Source organism: Amblyomma mixtum, chromosome 3 (assembly GCF_055824585.1).
Source record: "Amblyomma mixtum isolate Tamu chromosome 3, ASM5582458v1, whole genome shotgun sequence".
In the NCBI taxonomy this organism is placed as follows: Eukaryota; Metazoa; Arthropoda; class Arachnida; order Ixodida; family Ixodidae; genus Amblyomma; species Amblyomma mixtum.
This window is the reverse complement of record NC_143014.1, coordinates 328065826-328088170: the sequence shown is the minus strand read 5'-3', so window position 1 is coordinate 328088170 and position 22345 is coordinate 328065826. Positions and strand designations below refer to the sequence as shown.

The window sequence follows — 22345 nt, the reverse complement described above, 5'->3', positions numbered from 1 at the left end:
ACTGCGATGAAGGAGAAATTCTAGAGGACCGTGTACTGTGCAATGTCAGTGCACGTTAAAGAACCCCAGGTGGTCGAAATTTCCAGAGCCCTTCACTACGGCGTCCCTCATAGCGTAAGTTGCTTTGGGACGTTAAACCCCAATAAACCAATAAACCTAAACCAGCAACTGTGCTGATGACTGTTTGCATGCGTTATCTTGGCAACAAATGCTGATGAACCCATATTTGCTCTCCCACACAGGTACAGCATTATACTCCTGGCAGTAGTGGACCATAAATACCATTTTCGGTATATAAACATCGGATGTCCCGGAAGATACCATGATGCCAGTGTTTATGGCCGCTCTAAGCTCCATACTCTAATCGAGAATAGGACCTTCAGCACTCCCACGGCACTGATAGAGGGCACCAATGTTCCACCAATTCTTCTATGTGATCAGGCATTTCCCATGTCACCAAATGTCCAAAAGCCGTTTCCAAATGCTAAGCCGGGAAGCAGTTTTCAACTACAATCTTTCAAAGACCAGGAGGATTGTCGATAATGGTTTTGGGAGGCCAAAGGCACGCTTCCGCTTTGTGATGAAGAGGATGGAGTGCCGGCTGAAGAAGGCAAAACTGGCTGTTCGAGCTGCTTGTGTCCTTCACAATATCTCTGAGGCAATGAAAGACAGCGTAGAGCCCCAGTGGGAAAGTGAAGCACGTGCATTGGACTTGCATGCCCAGCCATCACGCAACACCGAAGAGTGCACTGGGGGAGGGCAAGCGGTGAGGGACGCCCTAGCAACTTATTTTTGGAACAAGGCACAGCATCAACACGTGCCATGAATGATCGCAATACGAGCCAGACTAAAGGGAAGGAGGTGTTTTTGACTAGGTCATTCTAGTGTTTTAAGGCGGATGCTGGCTTTTGTTGTTCGACTAATGCGACAACGAAAACAGTGCAAACTTCACAAATGACGCAGAAAGGGGCGACGAGGCACTGGCGCTGACGAACAACTGAGATTTCATTGCTCTGACCGATCGGTAAATATGCTCAAGGCATCAAAAACAAGAAGGATAAGTCATGAATCATACACAATCGCAGCAGGAAACGAGCAGAAGGTCATGACTGCTGAGCTGTCGAAAGGAAACGAAATTCCTTATCCAGCTGCGATTGTCTGTGATTCATGTCTCATCCTTTTTGTTGTTTTTGATGCCTTGAGTATATTTACCAATGCGTCAGAGCAATAAAATTTCAGTTGTTAGTCAGCGCCTCCGTCTCGTCTCCCCTTTCTGCGTCGTTCGTGAAGTTTGCGCTGTTTTCGTTGTGGTGGAAAACCAACTAGCTCGTGATGTGTTCTTCGACTAATGTGGCAGTTTTGTTGTGTTGCCGTGGCATGTCTTCAGAAATAAAGCGCTACCCAAGGCAGGCAAAGAAAAGAAATGTATGACAGCGGCAACAAAAGCATACTTATGTATTTATCTGAAAAGCAAGCTGTAGAGCAGCAGAGGATGGGGTAACGAAGCAGACAAAGAACTGCAAGGACACACACCCTGTCACGCATAATTTATTTGTCTTTGTGCATCTTTTCCAAGATATCTAGCAGCCTATCTTCACGAGCTCATTTCGCTTCAGTATTTCTAGCCGCTCCTTCTGGACTGCTACAGTTTCAGCCCGATGGCGCTCTAGTGATGAGCGCAGTTGCCGCTGCTCTTCCAATAGCTGCGCCATCAGTTTAGCGAGCGCAGCCAGCCTTTTCTTTCCTGCGGCTGGTGTATCTCGTGGTGCTGCGGGTGCTACAGCCGCAGGCTCTAACGGGGCAGTTTCCCCCTCTTGATAAATGAAACTCTTTTCGGCAAGCAGGACACCTGTCTGCAGTTCCTGGGACAGACCTGAGCTTGTGCCACTGTGCACCATGCAATCGAAGAGCTGAAGAAAGAATAAAAACCCATTGCTGTCTGCAAAAAAAGTGTACGGATAAACCAACATCTCTGAACAATATATGTGCTCGCAGAGCGATGGCTTCTGTTACTTTACTGGCAATAAATTTATTCAGTACTTGCCTTTATACTTGATGTTCTTTTTTTATCTATTTTTATGCAGTTTTTGAATGTGTAAGATGAAACAATTTGCCAAAGCCTGAATTTTTAGTCAACAAAATTCCTCTCGCACTGAATGTGAATTTGAAAGCCAGTGTGTTGTACTATATTGCCACGTATCATTGGAGTGTCCATTCGTACGCTCAAGGCCGCAGGAAAGGGGTGTTATCATTTTTGTTCGTGACGCGAGAAGCGACCGGAATAATCTCGATTGATCACAACCATGAAGAGCTGCATCTAAGTGTTTCCAGATTACTCTAGATGACCTCGACCTGTTATCTCGAAGTTTCCTTCCCGGCTTTTAATTGAACGAAGCCGCGAGCGACGGGTATTCGTAGTTTGACGACTGACGAGCACGTTTGTTGCTTACGCCGCCCCCGAGTGATTGAGTTCTTTTGTGGGCGCAAGTTAGCCCAAATAAAGAGCTTCGTTTCCAAGTCTTGTTGGTGTCTTCGTGACCACTGGACTGCCGTCACTACAACGTGACATCTGGTGGAGGTCTGGGTAGCCTTTCGTGTTCCGGACACTCCCTACAAGTCGTGACGCCAGCCCTATGAATCATCTACCGCAGGACCTGAGTCCAGTCCACAGCGCAAGCCGACGCCTGCAAGGGGACGCACCTGAGTTCGGGATTCTGTCAGACCCTACCCGGAAGCGAAAGCCAGCAGCAACGTCTACCATGAGCTTGCCCCAGACGATGACTCCAATCATTCTTCAGCAACCCCGGGTGCCACCAACCTTCGACGCTTCGCCTGGCGCCGACCCCGAAGAATGGCTGGAACAGTTCAACCGTGTGGCTATTTTTAACCAATGGGACGATGCCACGAAATTAGTGTACGTCTTCTTCGCCTTGGACGGACCAGGAAGAATCTGGTTTGAAAATGAGGAAGCTAGTCTCACGAACTGGGAAACCTTCAAGGAGCAGCTTCTGAAGACCTTCACAAACGTCTTGCAAAAGGAGAGAGCCCAGCATCTGCTACAGTCTCGCATACAACACCCAAACGAGACCGTTGCAGTGGATATTGAGGAGATGAAGCGTCTCTTCCGGCGTGCCGACACGAACATGAAGGAAGAAGAGAAGGTGAAGTTGCTTATGCGAGGAGTTAAAGAGCAATTCTTTGCCGGCCTCGTCCGCAACCCACCGAAAACCGTCGCGGAATTCTTAGAAGAGGCATCCACGATGGAAAAAACTCTTGATGCCCGAGCCCGCCAGTATGACCGCCAGCAACGCTTTTTGTCGGCAAGCCGCCTGAACACCGCTAACAACGATAACCTGCGGGAGGTTATACGGCAAGTTGTGCGAGAAGAGCTCCGACGATTACTGCCAACCGGAACGCAGCCGCAGCTTACATCGCTCAGTGACGTCATCCGGGACGAGATTCAACAGGCCCTGGGTGTGACGCCGATCACCACGCGGCCTATGGAGCCCCCAGCCATGACTTCCGCCGCAGCAGTGCGCCATCCTGCACCTCGACGACGGGACCCAAGCCCCTATCGCCCTCAACCAGCTGCGCTGGACCGCCGCGCTCTCGCCCCAACCCGCCCGTCCTACGAGAGTAGCACACGGCCGAGGAAATGCGACGAGTGGTGAACACCCGACCAGCGCCGCCCACTACATATGCTTCCACTGCGGCGAAGCCGGTCACATTCTCCGGTACTGCCCATATAGGAGAATGGGCATCCGAGGGTTTTCGTACGACGCCCCACGACCCCGACCCGGCCAGCGAGCAGCCGAAATCGAGGAGGTTTTGCGTCAGGAAGAATACTCATCGCCGAGCCGCCTATCGCATTCTCCGTCCCCATCTTCACAGCACTATGTTTCTCCTAGCCGAGGCTACGCAGTGCGTGGACGCTCCCCCAGCCCCCGAAGGTTAAACAAAATAAAGCAGCCTCTGGAGGTGAGGTTGCTTCTGAGCGCATGGACAAATATCCTCCATCGACGAAAACGCAAGACCATGCCTCAACTACGACGACAACACCAACGACGACGACGACGACGCGGCCAGACTTGAACCTTATACCACCGCCCAGAGAAGTAACGTCGGAGTACGCCCAACGCATCCTCACTACTCGACGAAGCCGAGATCGCACACTGAAGACAACGCGTAATACGAAAACGCGAACAAGTAATCCTGAAGTAACGGTCGACGGCCACGCGGTTACTGCCTTGGTCGACACAGGAGCTGACTACTCCGTCATGAGTGGGCCACTCGCTGTCCGACTCAGGAAAGTGACAACAACTTGGAATGGCCCGCTGATCCGCACCGCCGGTGGTAACTTTATTACGCCGTCAGGTCGCTGCACCGCGAGAGTTACAGTAAATGGGCGAACCTAAATCAGGAAGTGTGTAAACCCATGTTTCATAGGTGCCGAACTTTCAAAACAAGCGAGGACCGAACCACGAGGGAAATAATTGAGGCCCAAAGGATATCAGCTCTGGGTGACCTTTGCGTCAGCACCCCTTCTCTTGCGCTATCTGAGAAAGAACGGGCGTGCTTGGAAAAGCGCGCGACACGTCAATAGGTTTTATTCAATTTTTTTTGGCGCATTTTACCAGTTTTCCGCCTTCGCGCATCTTGCCTTATGTATATATACGTGTATTTTCCATGAATAAATTTAGTTGTAAGTCAGCGCTGTGTGTGTCTTTTCTATCTGTGTCCCTGTCTTAAAGAGTCATGGTTCACCAACTAGCCTGCACGTCTACCCTTGTAACCTTCCTGGTCCTACAGAAATGTTCGCGAGATTTGATTTTGGGGATGGACTTCCTGAATTAACATCGGGTGATCATCGACCTTCGATCTAAGTCAGTCAAGCTTTCCACGGACAAAGCCATATCTGCAGCGACGACAGCGACTAATCACGTAAATGCTCTGTATTTCATTAAAGAGTCTCTCTCTCTCTCTCTCTTAAACGTCCTCGAAGAAGCATTGAGCGTGCCGCCCGGATCAAGTGTAGCCGCCTGCATAGGTACTGGAGACATCGAAACTGCCGAAGGCGTCGTCGAGGGGACCACCAAGTTACTCCTGGATCGAGGACTGGGCGTCGCAAGGGGAGTCGCCCAAATCAGGAATGGCCAAGCCCACGTGCTGCTAACGAACTTCACCGAAGAATACCGGCATCTAAACGAAGGTACAACGATTGCTTTTCTCGACGAGCTGGCAGACATCCGAGACATATTCTCCCTACCCAAACAACCCGTAGAACCATCTGACCAAGGCCATCAACCCACGTTTGATATCAACCCAGCATTAACCCGGAGCAGACAAGACCAAATACGCAGTCGTCTTCAAAGGTACAGCGACTGCTTCTCATCAGCATCGAATGTGCGATGAACCGGTCTTTCCAAGCACCGCATTGTCGCAGATGAACACGCCCGACCACTGCGACAGAGCCCCTACCGCGTATCGCAGCTAGAACGCCAAGCTATCCGCAAGCAATTTGAGGAAATGCTTTGTGACGACGTCATCCAGCCATCGAGGAGCCCTTGGGCAGCACCAGTCGTCCCAGTGAAAAAGAAAGACGGCACCCTTCGCTTTTGCGTCGATTACCGCCGCCTGAACAGCATTACGAAGAAGGATATCTGCCCCCTCCCCCGCATCGACCACACATTGGATCGGCTATGCAACGCTAAGTACTTCTCATCGATGGACCTGAAGAGCGGATGCTGGCAAATTGAAGTCGACGAAGGAGATCGCGAGAAGACTGCGTTCATCACGCCAGACGGACTCTTCGTGTTCAAGGTGATGCCATTCGGCCTTTGCTCTGCCCCAGCGACGTCCCAGCGAGTAATGGATACGGTGCTCGCAGGCTTGAAGTGGCAGATTTGCGTAGTCTACTTAGATGACGTTGTTGTCTTCTCCTCAAGCTTTGAAGACCACCTCAGAAGGCTTCGGATAGTGCTGGAAACGATCAAGTCTTCAGGCCTGTCACTGAAACCAGAGAAGTGCCACTTCGCCTACGAGGAGCTGCTGTTCCTTGGTCACGTCGTAAGCAAGGATGGAGTTCGCCCAGACCCCCAGAAGACGGCTGCAATCGCAGAGTTTCCACAGCCTAATGACAAGAAAGCTATACGCAGATTCCTTGGATTATGCGCTTATTACCGGCGATTCATAAAGAACTTTTCGCGCATCGCTGAACCTTTGACCCAACTTACCAAGGCTGACGTGCCTTTTAAATGGGAAAGGCCGCAAGAGGAAGCTCTCAACGAGCTGAAGCGCCGCTTACAGTCCCCTACTATGCTCGGGCACTTTGATGAAAACACCGAAACCGAAGTTCATACCGATGCAAGAAGTGTGGGCTTAGGAGCGGTCCTCGTTCAGAAAAATGGCAGACAGGAGAAAGTTGTCGCGTACGCTAGCCGTTCACTGTCGAGAGCCGAAGCCAACTGTTCGACGAGAGAGAAAGAATGTCTCGCCATAATTTGGGGCACGTGCAAATTTCTCCCCTACCTATACAGACGACCATTCAAGCTTGTGAGCGATCACCATGCTCTGTGCTGGCTGGCCAATTTGAAAGATCCCTCCGGCCGCCTTGCCCGTTGGAGCCTGCGTCTTCAAGAATTCCACATAACTGTAGTCTACAAATCTGGCCGCAAGCATTCAGATGCAGACTGCCTATCGAGAGCCCCCGTAGACGCAGCACCGGAAGAGGAAGACGACGACGCTTTCTTAGGACCGGTAAGCGCCAGCAGTTTCGCGCAGCAGCAGCGCTCGGATCCTGAGTTGCAAAGCCTAGTTGATTATTTGAAAGGCAAGACCGCATCGCCTCCCCGAGGGTTCAAGCGCCAACTTTAGTCCTTCGTCCTTCACAATAATGTCCTCCTGAAGAAGAACTTCGCGCCCAACAGGACAGTGCATCTTCTTGTTGTGCCCGAAAATCTCAGGCAAGAGATTATGCAGGCATGTCATGATGAGCCGACTGCAGGGCATCTCGGGATTTCTCGCACGTTGCACCACATCCAGGAGTGGGCTAGCTACCGACGTTTCTCACTACGTGAAAACGTGCCGTCAGTGTCAGCGACGCAAAACGCCTCCGACTAGACCAGCCGGACTCCTGAACCCCATACCACCGCCAATTAGCCCTTTCAGCAAATAGGGATGGACCTCCTCGGCCCCTTCCCGACTTCATCAGGTAACAAGTAGATCATCGTGGCCACCGACTACATGGCCCTCTTAGCCAAAGCAAAAGCATTGCCTAATGGTACCACAACAGAAGCCGCAAAATTTTTCGTCGAACGAATTCTCCTGCGACACGGCGCCCCCGAAGTGCTCATCACAGACAGGGGAACGACTTTTACAGCGGAGCTAACGCAAGCCATTTTAAACTACAGCCAGAAAAGCCATCGGAGGATAACTGCCTATCATACGCAAACCAACGGACTCACAGAGCGTCTGAACAAAAGCATCGCAGACATGCTCTCCATGTACATCGACGCCGAACGCAAGACGTGGGACTCCATTCTGCCATACGTGATCTTCGCCTATAATACTGCCGTCCAGGAGACAACTAGGTTTACCCCATTCCAGATGCTATACGGCAGGAAGCCCACGACAACACTCGACGCAATGCTCCAGCACGTGTCCGACGAAGACAACCTCGACGTCGCCGCCTACGTTCATCGCGCCGAGGAAGCCCGAAAACTTGCGCGGCTTCGCATTCAAGACCAGCAGCACACCGACGCCCGACGCTACAATCTGCTCCGACGAGACACGCATTACAAGCCAGGTGATCGTGTTTGGATATGGACGCCAGTTCGCCGCCGTGGATTGAGTGAAAAGTTGCTGCGACGCTACTTTGGCCCGTACGGGGTTCTCCGTCGCATCGGTGACCTCGACTATGAAGTCATCCCCGACGGCACGACAGCATCTCAGCGTCGCCGCACACGCCCGGAAGTCGTACATGTCGTACGCCTGAAGAAATATTGCGAACGCTAAAGGACTCGAAGTTTGCATTCTCCGTGTTTATTTTCATTTTAAAGCATCGCGACGATGCTTCTTTGGGAGGGGGGTAATGCCACGCATCATTGTAGTGTACGTTCGTACGCTCAAGGCCGCAGGAAAGGGGTGTTATCATTTTTGTTCGTGACGCGAGAAGCGACCGGACTAATCTCGATTGATCACAGGCATGAAGAGCTGCATCTACGTGTTTCCAGATTACTCTAGACGATCTCGACCTGTTATCTCGAAGTTTCCTTGTCGGCTTTAAATTGAACGATGCCGCGAGCAACGGGCATTTGTAGTTCGACGACTGACGAGCACGTTTGTTGCTTACGCCGCCGTCGAGTGATTCAGATCTTTTGCGGGCGCAAGTCAGCCCAAATAAAGAGCTTCGTTTCCAAGTCTTGTTGGAGTCTTCCTGACCACTGGACTGCCGTCACTACAACGTGACAATATCAACTCGATTGTCCGTCACCTGCATCAGTTACTACTGAATGCTGTTATGGTGAATACTTTTCAGGAGGACACAGGGGCGCAATAAAAGACGCAGACATAGAAGTAGACAGGGACGAGCGCTTACTGTTGTGTCTTGCGCGTAGACGCGTAGACGGGGGACAAACGAACCGCTCAGCCAGTGCGCGATTCCCGCCGCGGTGTTGTGTTCGGGTTGCGCGTGTGAAGGAAGGGCCGACGAACCTCTCGACGTTCCCTTCCTCCTTTCCACCCAGCTCTCTCCTGTCTGCACCAGCCAGCCGTGTCTGGACACGTGAGATGACTTCGGATCGCGCCGATGAGCGGCCGCCAGCGCGCACCGCTTGAGTCGAGTGATAATAAATAGTTGTTGTGTTCGCAAACGCCTTGTTTCATCACGCCAACTGCGGACATAACAGTGGCGACGAGGAAGCAGATCCGAGCCCAGCGTTAAGCTACGCCGTACAACAATAGGTAGTTTTAGCTGAGCGTTTTTACGGCCAGCGGGGCGGAGCGGGCGAGCGGATACACCAGCGGAGACGCGCGCGAGAAAACAGTTTTAGCCGGGCGGATCGCTCGTCCTCTCGAGCGGACTAGAGTCGAATTGCTCTGCTGCTCCACCTATTGGTCCCAATTCGAGTTAGAGTGAAAAGAATATCAATTAAGGCAGCTAATAATGCGCTGAAACTGTTTAGTAAAGGTAGATTCTGTGTTTTAGTTAATTATTTGGCAAGTGTTGCGTTTTAGATGTACAAAAGAGGCTGCCATGTTGAATACCCATACACGCCCGCGCGCTCTTACGCACGCTCGCGCGCTGCCTATCGCTCCGCTGGAGAGGGCTTCCCAGCGGGCGTAAGCTTCGCTCCGTAAAAACGCTGGCCGGCCCAGCGACGTGCGCATGCGCAGTGGCGTCTGCGCTCGTCCGCTCCTCTCCGCTGGCCGTGAAAACGCTCAGCTAAAACTGTCTAATCATGGCTACGCTCACGCTTCCTGGACGGATTCCGGAGTTCAACGGTTCCTCATGGACATCGTGGTTTGGACGCCTTCAATGCTACTTTGAGGCAAACAACATCACGGAGAATGCCCAGAAGACGGACAACCTACTTACGCTGTGCGGGGAGGAGACGTACGACACCGTTTGCGCTCTCGTCCAGCCAAGCACTCCAGCTGCCGTGGCCTACGACGACATCGTAGCTGCACTGCAGAAACACTTCGACCCGCGGCCATCCGAAGTCTACAGCCGGGCTCGCTTCCAACGACGTGACCAGTTGGAGGGAGGAGGAGGAGGATAAACTTTATTTTTGTCGACAAATGTATCTGACGGTGTGGGGTTACAGCCCCATCAAGTGGCCATGAGCCCGTGGCGTTCGGCGACATCTAGGGCTCTTGCCTCAACCCGGATCTGTGTGTCCGAGTCGGAACTGAGCAATGCGGCCTCCCACTGGTCTGGATTCGAGAGCTGCAAGCCTCGAGGGGGGTAGTCCCGAGGGCAAGCCCAGAGTATGTGGGACAGAGTGGCATGTTGGCCACACAGTTGACAGGAAGGGGAGTAGACCCGAGGGTATATGCGGGCATATATCGCGGGGTTGGGGAAGGTGTTCGTTTGGAGTTGCCTCCACGCAACTTCTTGGGGTTTGGTGAGAGAACTATGTGCGGGGGGATATAGAAGTCTACCTAAGCGGTAGTGCATGGTTATGTCATGAAATGTAACCATACGATCTCTCGCCGTCCGCAGGACGGGCGACACCACATCCCGGTCGACGAATCCTCGGGCATAATTGTGGGCCGCCTCGTTCCCTGGATGCGATGAGTGCGCAGGGACCCAGATCAATTGGATCGGGCGGAGTTGAAGTTTGGTTGAGTGGAGGAGAGAGAGGGTGACAGGGGAGACCCGGCCTTTGGCGAAATTACGAATCGCAGATTTAGAGTCGCTGAAGATGGTTTCTGCAGAGGTGGAGACCATCGCCAAGGCTATGGCCGCCTCCTCGGCTTCTTCAGGCGATCTGACGGGAATGGAGCCCGCAACTAGCGGCCGTCCACAGTAGTTTACAACCGCGAGCGAAAAAGCTTCGCGGTCGGGGTATTCGGCGGCGTCGACATAGACTGCTGTCCGATCTGTTAAATATTTTTTGTGCAGAGACTTAGCCCTGTGCTTGCGGCGAGCGACATGATACTCTGGGTGCATATTTTTAGGAAGAGGGGTAACGATAAGGTTACTGTGGATATGGTGTGGAAGCTGGACCCTGTCGGGTGCGGTTGTTTCGAAGCGTTTTCCAAGCTTGTCGAGTATGTGACGTCCCGTGGAGGTGTGAGTGAGACGCTCGTACTGAGAAGTGAGATGAGCTTCCGAGAGCTCCGTCACAGTGTTGTAGACCCCTAATGCCAGCAGTTTTTTCGTGGGGGTCCGGTGGGGGAGATGAAGAGCCGCCTTGTATGCCTGTCGAATAAGGCAGTCAACGCGGTCCTGTTCCTGGCAGCTAAGGTGGAGGTAAGGGAGGGTATATGTGAGGCGACTGATAACAAACGCCTGAACAAGACGTCGGAGGTCAGCCTCTTGCATGCCTCTATGTTTATTAGCAATGCGACGAATCAGACGAATGGTCTGCGATACAGAGATTGTAAGTTTAGCTAGAGTGTCGGTGTTTTTCCGATTGCTCTGGATGAGGAGCCCCAATACCCTAATGGTGAATACTTCGCATATGTGCTGACCACTAGCAGTAATGGAGATGGGAGGATGGCCGTGGAGGCCGGGTTGACCTCGGATGAGCAGCAGCTCGGACTTCTGAGGGGAGCACGACAGGTCGGCTGCGGCTACATGGCGCTCAATGACATCGACCGCTTGTTGAAGTGCAGATTCGACCTCAGCATCGTTGCCTGTTGAAACCCAGAGGGTAATGTCGTCTGCGCATAAGGTATGGGATAGCCGGGGGATAGCGTCTAATTTAGAAGGTAGCGTGAGCAAGGCGACATTGAAAAGAAATGGGGAGAGAACGGATCCCTGGGGGGTGCCATTGCTACCGAGGTTTGGACAAACAGCAAGTGCCTACGTTGCGGCACTAAAGAAACTGGCTGCCGACTGCAACTTTGGAACGCTACTTGCGAGCACAGCAGCCACCGAACAGTCAGCCGGAGCAACGTCATCCCTGTCGCTAGCTAACCCCACGATGCTCCCCCTGGACATCATGCTGCGTGATCGATTTGTGTGTGTACTGCGTGACGATACCTTGCAACAGCGCCTGTTCGCGGAGAAGGACCTAACGTTTACAAAAGCCTATGACATCGTCTTGCGAACGGAAAGTGTGGGGCAGCAGCGACAAATGCGGCGATCTATCGAACCAGTGCACCAGACAAGCCATTCGAACAACCAGAGCCACAACATGAAGGCAAGTTTGTGGGGATACACATGAATCCCCTGCCCCATTGTAACGGCCGCGCGTAATTATCACGTGTTGCTATGCGCGCGCCGTTCGGGAGGTTTTGAGAGGGAGGGCACTCACGCCACCCCCGCTTCCTTTCGCTCCCCGCCGCGACGCCGCCGCGGAGACTTTCCCTCTTTCCCCTCTTAGAACGGAGAGACCTCCTCTCCACAGCCCGGGAGGAGACGCGTTCCTCCCGAGGCTCGCTTGTCTTCTGGCGGGAGCCGTGCACACGCATGGATCAGAGATCTGCCACGGAGACCGCTGCCCTTATCGCCCGGCCACCGTGTGTGACTTGACCGCCGCGGGCCGTGAGCAAGGAGCCACGCGAGGTGAGCGGAACCTTCTTCCCCCACATTTTTGCGTGCGTTCTGCACTTTGTGTTATTCACCCCCGTACGCGAGCGGAACCCTCTCTCTCGTTACGGCGGTTGTATTGTTGCTGCTGCACTGTATTGCTCGGGAGCAATAAACGCTCCTCCGAGTAGCATACTCGTGTTTGTCCCCTCTGGCCCGAACCCGCCGTGGTTGCGACTCACCGCACCGCGGGTTGGGGGTCACAGCTCTGACTGCTAGGGCTGGCACGCTGGTGCTAGAGAGCGACAACTGCTTCTAGACCTTTGAGCGTTACTACAAGAATAACCCCCATAAGTTCGAAAAAACTTCCCAAGGTTATGGGGTCACTCGCGTGCAGCCGGCCGGGAAGGCGCGCTTCCGTGCCAACTATGCGCGGGCGTTCTCGTGTCCCCAACCCGTGGCGCAAAGTCACAGCCACGGCGGGTTCGGACGAAGTAGGCAACGAACAGAGTACGCTAGGAAACCGTTTATTTACCTAGCGCAAGGCAAAGCACACTGCGGAAGAATGTTCTATCCTATAATAGATGGTTCAGCAGCTTACCAGGTCGTCGTCGACCGGCGGTGGATAGTCTGAGGAGGCGCGGGCAGGACGGGGTCGGCGGGGCAGAGCGGCAGTAGCACCGCGGCAGTAGCACCGCGGCGAGAGACACAGCTTGAGAGCCTTTGTTCCCGCGCGAGCTCTCCTTAAACCCTTACGACATTGCCTCACCCTTGAGCAACCGGTTGCAATCAAGAGGTGTCGTTCACCGCGTCCCTAAGACGCCAAAGCGTAGGCGTGACGTCACGTCCGAGCTGGGAGAGAGGAGAATGGCAGCGTGCCCCCTTCTCCCCACGCCCGGCGGCGGGCGCTTCGTCGCGTGACTCGGCGCGGGGCGGCGAGGGATATCTGTATATCCCACAAGGTCCAGCGCTGTTGGCGCTGTGACGAGCAGCACAATCCGCAGACATGCCGCTTTCAAGCAACTACATGCAACTTTTGCCACAAGCGTGGGCACATCGCGAAAGCTTGTATAACGAAAAAGAAGCAGGGTAAATCAGCCCAGTCACGCAACCATAACGTAGCCGCTTCTGAAGTCGCGGCACAAGTTGAGAAGCAAGGCTTTCAATCACCTCCGTCAGCGCTGTACGACCTAAATACCGTTGCCAACATCGGCACGCGTCAGAAAATAATGGCCTGCTTGACCATCCACAATAAGCTGATCCAGTTCGAAGTCGACTCTGGAGCTGCACGCACCCTTATCAGCGAGGACACCTTTCGAACAATGTGGCCGGAGCACGCACCCAGACTAAGAGACGACGACACGCACCTCAGGACGTGGTCAGGTCAGAGCCTGCCGCTACTGGGTAGTGCCGACGTCGACGTTGTGTACAACGGGAAGAAATGCAAGCTGCCGCTCTTGATTGTTAAATGCAGTGGATCCAGCCTTCTGGGAAGGAACTGGTTTGACGCACTTGGGATCACCATCGGCGGCGTTCACCAGACTGGAACGAAGTCAGTGGTGGAATGCCTTCAAGAGAAGTACAAGACAGTCTTCTCCGATGACATCCCAGGACACGACGGACCTCCTGTCGACGTGGAGTTGCTCAATGAGGCCAGCCCTAAATTCTTCAAAGCAAGGCCAGTAGCTTTTGCCTTAAGATCTGCAGTAGAAGCGAAACTTGATAAACTGCAAGAACAAGGCGTCATTGAGCCAACGCAACACTCCGAATGGGCAACACCACTCGTCGCAGTTCGGAAGAATAATGGCACCCTACGACTATGCGGAGACTACCGGAGCACAGTGAACAGGTTTACCAAGCCTTTCTCCTACCCGCTGCCAACGCCAGAGGAGGTCTTCAGCACACTTCGCGGAGGAAAAATTTTCACCACTGTGGACCTTACGCAAGAGTACCAGCAACTGAAGGTGAGCGAATCAACATCTCAGTTGCTTACCATCAATACGCTGAAGGGCCTCTAAAAAGTCAAACGGCTGCCGTTTGGCATAGCGGCAGCCCCTGCAATTTTCCAGAGGTATATGGAGACAATACTTCGTGGAATTTCTGGAACATGCGTTCATCTCGATGATGTAATCGTCACAGGAGCATCAGACGAGGAGCATGCTGCACGTTTGGAACAAGTGTTCGAAAGACTAGCCAACGCAAACTTGCGTATAAGCAAGGAAAAATGCTGTTTTGCCGTACCCTAGGTGAAATTCCTTGGTCACGTAATTGACGCTGAAGGCATCCATCCAACAGATGACAAGGTGCGAGCAATAACTGAGGCACGAGCACCAACTAACAAGCAGGAACTCCAATCCTTTCTTGGACTTCTTACATTCTATGACCGGTTCCTAGAACAGCGTGCAACTGTGGCCAATGACCTGTACAAACTATTGCAAAAAGAGGTCCCATGGACCTGGTCGCCAAGCCATCAGGAGTCATTCGTGGCCCTGAAACAGCTTCTTTCGCAATGCTCAGCCCTCAAACATTACGATGAGAGCAAGCCCTTGATCATAGCCTGCGACGCATCACCCTACGGCGTAGGTGCTGTTCTTTCACAAGCTGACAGTCAAGGAAGAGAGGCACCAATTGCTTTTGCATCACGCACTCTATCTTCAGCAGAGCGCAACTGCTCTCAGCTCGATCGCGAGGGGCTTGCTGTGGTCTACGCGGCCGAACACTTTCGCCAGTACATCGCTGGGCGAAAGGTAACGTTCATAACAGATCACAGGCCACTGCTAGGCATTTTGGGGCCCCAGAAGTTAATACCGCAGATGTTGTCACCACGCATGACACGCTGGTGCATCAAAATGTCAGCATATGAATACGACCTGGTACATCGACCGGGGAAGAAGCACCAGAATGCAGACGCACTGAGCCGCCTGCCACTGAGCACGACCCATGAAGAACCACCTAACCCGGGAGACGTGTTGATGCTCGAGGCCCTGCCAGAGCCGCCGCTAACAGCAGATACAGTTGCTACGTCGACGCAAGAGGACCCATCCCTATTGGAGCTTTTCAACGCCATTCAAGAAGGCAACGTGAGCCGACTAAAGGGAGAATGCTTTAACGCCTATCGCAAGAGAGCTACTGAGTTAAGTACGCACCGCGGTTGCATCACCTGTGGGTCACGAGTTGTTATCCCACCAGCATTACGCGCGCAAGCTATGTCACTGCTTCATGCAGGCCATCGAGGCATTGTTGCTATGAAGAAGTGCGCCCGAAGTTTTATGTGGTGGCCTGGAATTGACAGCGACATCGAAGCAAGTGCTCAGAATTGCAAGATATGCCAAAAACAACCAAAAGGCGCCACCAAACGCCCCGGCCCCACAGTGGGAGAAGGCAAGTGAGCCCTGGCACACTATTCATATCGATTTTGCAGGACCGGTCGAGGGAAGCACGTTTCTTGTTATTGTCGACGCCTACACTAAATGGGTCGAGGTAAAACAGATGACCAAAGTAACGTCAGCTGCGGTCATTGAGGCATTGATAACATTGTTTGCCACGTTTGGATTGCCAAGAAAAATCGTCTCTGATAACGGTAGCGCCTTCGTGTCAGCGGAGATCAGGCAGTTTTTCAAACAAAACGGTGTCGCAGCAGTCACATCGGCTCCCTACCATCCGGCCACAAACGGCCAGGTTGAACGATACGTGGCAGAGCTCAAGCGAGCCCTACTGAAGGAACAAGCTGGGTCAATGCACCTACGCATCGCCCGCTTTCTCTTCAAACAGCACAGCACGGTGCAAAACACAACCGGCCGCACCCCAGCGCAGCTCATGTTCGCACGCGAGCTGCGAACCCACCTGAGCGCCGTCCTTCCGGAGCCAGCACTTGAAACCGGACAGAAGGAAGATGATCTTCCCCGCGTCAAGAGAATGCGAAAGGGCCAACGCGTTCTTGCTCGAAAATTCCACGGACAGCAGGCGTGGGCCCCAGCTGTAATAGACAGACGCATTGGGAAGAGATCCTGGCTCGTACACACGGAGGGGGAAATTGCCCGCCGATACCTCGACCAGCTTCGTCTTCTGAAGGCACCGCCGCAAACGACACCGATCCAAACAAGCAGCCCTTCGGCCCCTGGTACCGTGGCTTGGGATATCGTGGCGGAAGACGCACCGCTCCAACACGCAAGGTGTACGCCAAATACAGAAACGGCAAGCGCCTCTTCTGATGACACGGCCGTACTACAGCGCGCTTCCACACGTGCACGTCGGCCTTCTGACCGCTACCAGGCCCCTTTCTAAGGGGGGAGGAAGTGTTGTGTCTTGCGCGTAGACGCGTAGACGGGGGACAAACGAACCGCTCAGCCAGTGCGCGATTCCCGCCGCGGTGTTGTGTTCGGTTTGCGCGTGTGAAGGAAGGGCCGACGAACCTCTCGACGTTCCCTTCCTCCTTTCCCCCCAGCCCTCTCCTGTCTGCACCAGCCAGCCGTGTCTGGACACGTGAGATGACTTCGGATCGCGCCGATGAGCGGCCGCCGGTGCGCACCGCTTGAGTCGAGTGATAATAAATAGTTCTTGTGTTCGCAAACGCCTTGTTTCATCAAGCCAACTGCGGACATAACACTTACTATCAACAGGCTTTATTCGACATAGACCGTTAATATACCTTCGCTTTACCCAAGCGCCACTGTGGGAATCACAAGCACGTGGGTACCAGAGAACACCAAAAGAAATCCAAAGGCAGGCGATTACAGAAATATATCTAAGAAAACCATTTCAAATCGGCGAAGTATCGCAGAGGAATCACTGATGCAGTTATCTCCTTTTTTTCTAATGTAATAGGCTTCCACCAGTTCCGGTATTGTCCGCGCGCAAAGAAAGATTTGCTACCATTTCATTCCAATCATTCTAAGACGGTCAAAAGGGCTATCGCTTTACAATGTATTTCGTCTGCACTAACGAAGTCCTGTCACCACGCTGTGCTCGCTGGCTTCTTGACACAGGTCTCAAGGCTGAAAAAGGTAGGCTGCCCTGATTCCCTCATTCTTGCTGTGACGCAGTCCTTGGTCAAAAAATTGAAGGGCAGCAAGCGGAGCAATGCGAAAGACCCAACGAAGTGTTCAAGGCCGGAGGTGGTACCATAGGTACACAGAACTTCCCACAGCATCAAGAAGGTGGCCAAGAAGTACGGAGTAGAAGTAGTTTTTTCTGCTCCGCGAAAGCTGTCCGGTCTGTGTGCACGCCTAAGTAGAAAAGAAAAACTGCAAGAGTGTGGCGTATAACACCGTAAGCCCCATGTAACCTGCAAAAAAGAAGTTGTATATGAGTTCCCGCTCACTTGCGGGAAGGTTTACGTTGGGCAAACTGGACGTTGCCTCAACCAGCGCCTTCTGGAGCACAAGAACTCTTTAAAGAAGACTGGCTCCCATCTCCCGGACCATTGCCAAAAATGCACTAAGAAGAATAAGGTCGCCTGTTTTCCCCGCTTATCGGACTGTAAAGTATTGTTGAGAAGCTGCGATCAGATTGAACGGGAACTGGTGGAAGCCTATTACATTAGAAAAAAAGGAGATAACTGCATCAGTGTTTCATTTGTGATACTTCGCCGATCTGAAATGGTTTTCTTGATAGATTTCTGTAATCGCCTGCCTTTGGATTTCTTTTGGCGTTCTCTGGTACCCACGTGCTTGTGATTCGCACAGTGGCGCTTGGGTAAAGCGAAGGTATATTAACGGTCTACGGCGAATAAAGCCTGTTGATAGTAAGCGCTCGTCCCTGTCTACTTCTATGTCCGTGTCTTTTATTGCGCCCTTGTGTCCACCTGAAAAGTTATGAACCAACACGCCCAAATACAAGTACTTCTATGGTGAATACCTCTTCTGGAGTGGCATCATCAATGGCACTAAAGCCACTTTCTTGCATTAGGCTCGCGTCATTCGCAAGAAGGGAGCCAAGGAAGCGGTGAAGATCCCGATAGAATTTCCTCGGTATGCCCCCGGATCCAGTTTTGGTGCCCGTCCTGGTGAGGAGCCTCAAATGGAAAAAAAAAAATGACTCCGCAGGTTGCTGCAATGGTTCCAGCAATGCACAACCTCGAGAATACTTTTTTTGTTCGTTAAAGCAAAACAAAGCAGTCGCAAACTTAATTCTGTAGCGTAACTGCTGCGACAGGAATTTCTTACCAGCCGCGGCGGCTTTGGGTTTCGGCTGCTGAGCCGCAGATTCAAATCCTGCCAACTCCGGCTGCATTTACACGGCGAGCTTCAAATGTGAGACAGCGCTGTGCAACGTCGCTGCACGGTAGAGAGCCCCGGGTCGTCTAAATTTAACCGGAGCTGTCCACAATGCCTTCTCTAGTCGCCCAAATGTAGCTTTGGGGCAAACAGAAATTCCAGCAAGGAAGAGACGGCGAATAAATGAAATAATTTAACTGCCACAGGTAAACCATGCACAATGAGGCTGCAGGTACTAGAGAAGAATATAAACAGGCTTTTACCTGTATTTGTTGATCATATTTTGGATTTTTTTCTTTACTTATTTGGTGCTTTTCCGGACACCTACTGCACGGAGGCGCTCTGTTATCGTCATATAAATTTTTAAATTTCTTTTGGCGGCACGCAAATCCGGCAACATATCCTTCCATATGTTGATCAATGCTCTTGTCTCGTCGTCCGTCCACGTTGTTCTTTCCTTGCTTCGGTAGCTTTCATTATTATCCGCTGCCGTATTTGAAACAGCCGTGGCACGAGAATCCCCACTGCACGCCATGGCGTTCTTGAGCTCGGCGGAAAAACAGAGAGTTCGTGGAGATCACCTGTCGCGACACCACCGCACAGACCGCCACACGATCCAAACTCGATCGGCGTGGGCAGGACGTGCTCGCATCAAAATATAAACACGACCGAAATGAAAATGGCGACGCCGCAGTGCCGCATCGCGCAGATAGTTGCGTACACGATAAATTATTTTCGTCTCTTTATTGTGCTGTTTCGCCTATCACTAAAACCAAATTAATTTCTTCAAAGGTGGTAAAGAAGTAAAATGAACTTCCGTGTACTTTTTTTATGCGTTATATTTTCTACCATTGAAACTGCTGGCGGCGAGGCTACGCACTCGGCCAGCAAAGTGTGGTCCGCGAACGCACTCTCAGCGGAGTGCATTCTTCCGCGAGTGACACTCCACTTGCGTCGTTGAGATGCGGCAAAGTGTACTTACAGCGAAGTACACTCTCCGTAAGTGCACTTAACTTGCCCGCTTGACAGGGGTATTATTAACATGATGAGAGGCAAAAGAAGATAGGCATATTTTACTTATCTTCTTTTGCCTCTCAATGGCGAATGAAACTCGTCGAATTTGTGTTTGCCACCTTTGGCTATGTCATAGCTCACAATGCCCAGCGCGTTCGCTGCAACTTGCGCCGTCACGCTTGCAGACTGGCTCGAGCGGGCACCGCAACCACCGTTGACATATCGGCCAACCGGCGCATGGAGGTCGTCGCGCCTTGCCAGCAGCTGATTTCGTTCACTCAAGCCACGGTTGACAGCAGCACAATCGTGGGGGGCGAATGCGCCGGTCACGTTTTTTTTTGCATTTCACGGGCTTTCTTTGGAGCCCGGAAAAAAGATACACGTGAAGTTTTCTTTACCGCAAATAAATGGAATGGGGGTTTCTGACGGTGCTCTCCAACTTTGCTATTCACATTTTCTATCTAATGTCAATGTTCAATCAATCAATCACTTTATTTCAGCTTTTTTTTACAAAAACTGAGGGCGGCAAGAAAAAAGCAGTCATTACGACCGCTTGACAAGCCTCGCCACCCCTACAAAGAGGCAGTTTGCTAGCGACTATGATGGTTACTTCATACACTGGTAACAACGCAAGGTACACGGAAAGACAAGGCATGTAAATATAAAAAGGAAACACATTATTTTTAAATACGTGCATAAAAAGAAACTCTTTTTTTTTTAAATACATGCATGAAAGGAAACTGTTTTTACTTTGCATGGACAAGTACTACTTCCGCACAACAGAATAAAGGTTTTACACAACATTTACGGTTCAGTGCAATAGAATTCAATACATGGGTACGCATACTGTGGGACCTAGCTTGCAAACACATTTCGAATAGCCGAGACAGACATGCTGAGCAACGTGTCGTAAAATGGCGTGTTCAAGTATTTGGGAAGAATGTATTTTAGTGTGGAAAAGCCATAGTTTGTTCTGCATCGTGGTAATGAATAGATGATACGCTGTCGTGTCATATACGGTGTCCGATGTGGTGTAAGTGTCACAATGCTAGAAAAAAATGTGTCGTCTTCGGCTATTATTTTTTTATAGAAGGATGCAAACCTGTAATCGAACATTCTTGTTACGGGTATCATTCTGTATTGCTGGTAGATAGGACGTGTCGGAGCATCATATGGTACATTAGTAATTACGCGAAGTGTTCTTTTTTGCAGTACTAGAAGCTTCTGGATGTTAGATGCTGTGGTTTGCCCCCATACAAGGAAGCAATACGATACATAAGAATAAAAGAACGCATAGTACAGATTCAGCTTAGTTTTGGCGGGTAAAATATGTTTATTCCGCGAAATTATCCCAATATATCTGGAAAGGGATAGGCACACTTTGCTTACATGAGCGTCCCACGACATAGTAGCAGTAAATACCACTCCGAGTAATGTGAAGGTTTCCACGTACTCAATGGGGGCGTTGTCGAAATAGAGTGGTGGAACACTGCCTATATGCTGCCCCTTCGGATGGAACAATAAAGCTTTGGTTTTTAGTTTGTTTATTTTTAATGAGTTCAAAGATGACCACTTAGATAATGATGACAAAACTGTATTTGCGGTGCTAGTTAGTTCTTTGATGTCAGGTTAGGACAAAAATAGACTGGTGTCGTCAGCATATATAATGTATTTAACTAAATTACTGATGTTGCATATGTCATTAATATATATGTTGAATAGGAGCGGCCCCATAAGGCTGCCCTGACACATTTAAAAAAATATTGTAATTGCTAATTAATTAACTGCAAAACAAAAAATTGTCTATGATGCGCAAGCCGGTTGGTAGATGTAAGTAAGTGGTTTCCCTGGCCTACCTCAAATATTGTATTTTTTAACCCTTGGCTAAAGTTAGCGTGGACACCCTGTATATGTTGGAGTGCTCTGTGTGGAACAAGCAGTACATAGGGCAAGCCTAAAATTCCTTCCGTTTACGCTTCAACACCCACAAGGCTAACTGCACCTCTCTCCCCAGCCTTCCGCTATCTAAACACGTCAGAATTCCCGGTAACTCATTCGACACAACAAGAGTTACCACTTTACGATCACGTTTTAGGACACATCATGATAGAGAAACCCGGGAGTCATATCTCATTTAGAAATTTGGTACTGTTTCTGCTGGTTTAAGCGAAAGTCCTGGTGTACGGTCTTTTCTGCCCCGCTAACAATTTTCCTTACGACATGTGTGTGGAAAGTTTTGAATTTTCGTTTTTTTTTCTGTGTCTTTCATTGTCATTTTTCATTGTATCCACGCAGCCAGGTGCGTTCCGTGCTTTGTTCGTAGACTTGATAAGTTCGTGATAGTTGCTGGCTTAAAAACCTTAAAGCAAAATTTTCCCTTTGACGGAGGCCGGACACCGGCCGAAAAGTTGGTAATAAAGTGCATTTCGCCAGTGCCCTCTTCATAGAGCTACATGCCCCGGAAAACAACGTCTCTTCAATTCGGATATATATATATATATATATATATATATATATATATATATATATATGACAGAAGCCAACAGCCACAGAAACCAAGGGGCACAGGGCGTTTTTAATTTATTTATTTCTTTTGTGGTGTTGATCAATTTAGAATATTGTAGAATATGTTATTGCTTAAAACTAATTGATTAGAAAAGCAGAAGAAAAAAGAAAATAAGAAGAAAAAACAACCACATGCCGCCGGTGGGATCCGAACCGACGACCTCCGAATTACGCGCCCGGTGCTCTACCGCTGAGCTACGGCGACGTTTTTTTTCTTTATTACCGACTTGGCCGGGCAGACATAACAAAAATACAATGACATGACAATAAAAGCACAGGTCAGTTTCTAGCTAGTGCACGATGATAAAATGGGTTAAATGATTTTAGTTGGTCGAGGACAGGCAGCCACTCA

General features: G+C 51.0%; 1 protein-coding gene and 1 pseudogene across 1 annotated transcript; both read right to left on the bottom strand.

Annotated features, from left to right (window-relative positions):
• Positions 1-1548: 1548 nt before the first annotated feature.
• Positions 1549-18769, bottom strand: LOC149355888 (uncharacterized; annotated as a pseudogene).
• A 1502-nt stretch (positions 18770-20271) lies between these two features.
• LOC149355887 (uncharacterized) lies at positions 20272-20900 on the bottom strand. Its single transcript, XM_089577711.1, has one exon. The coding sequence runs from the start codon at positions 20833-20835 to the stop codon at positions 20284-20286; it is 552 nt and encodes a 183-aa protein (XP_089433837.1). The 5' UTR covers positions 20836-20900; the 3' UTR covers positions 20272-20283.
• Positions 20901-22345: the final 1445 nt, after the last annotated feature.

Bases quoted from the DNA above. Each gene is read 5' to 3' on its own strand.
- LOC149355887 (XM_089577711.1), bottom strand. From the start codon at position 20,835: ATGTCGTGGGACGCTCATGTAAGCAAAGTGTGCCTATCCCTTTCCAGA.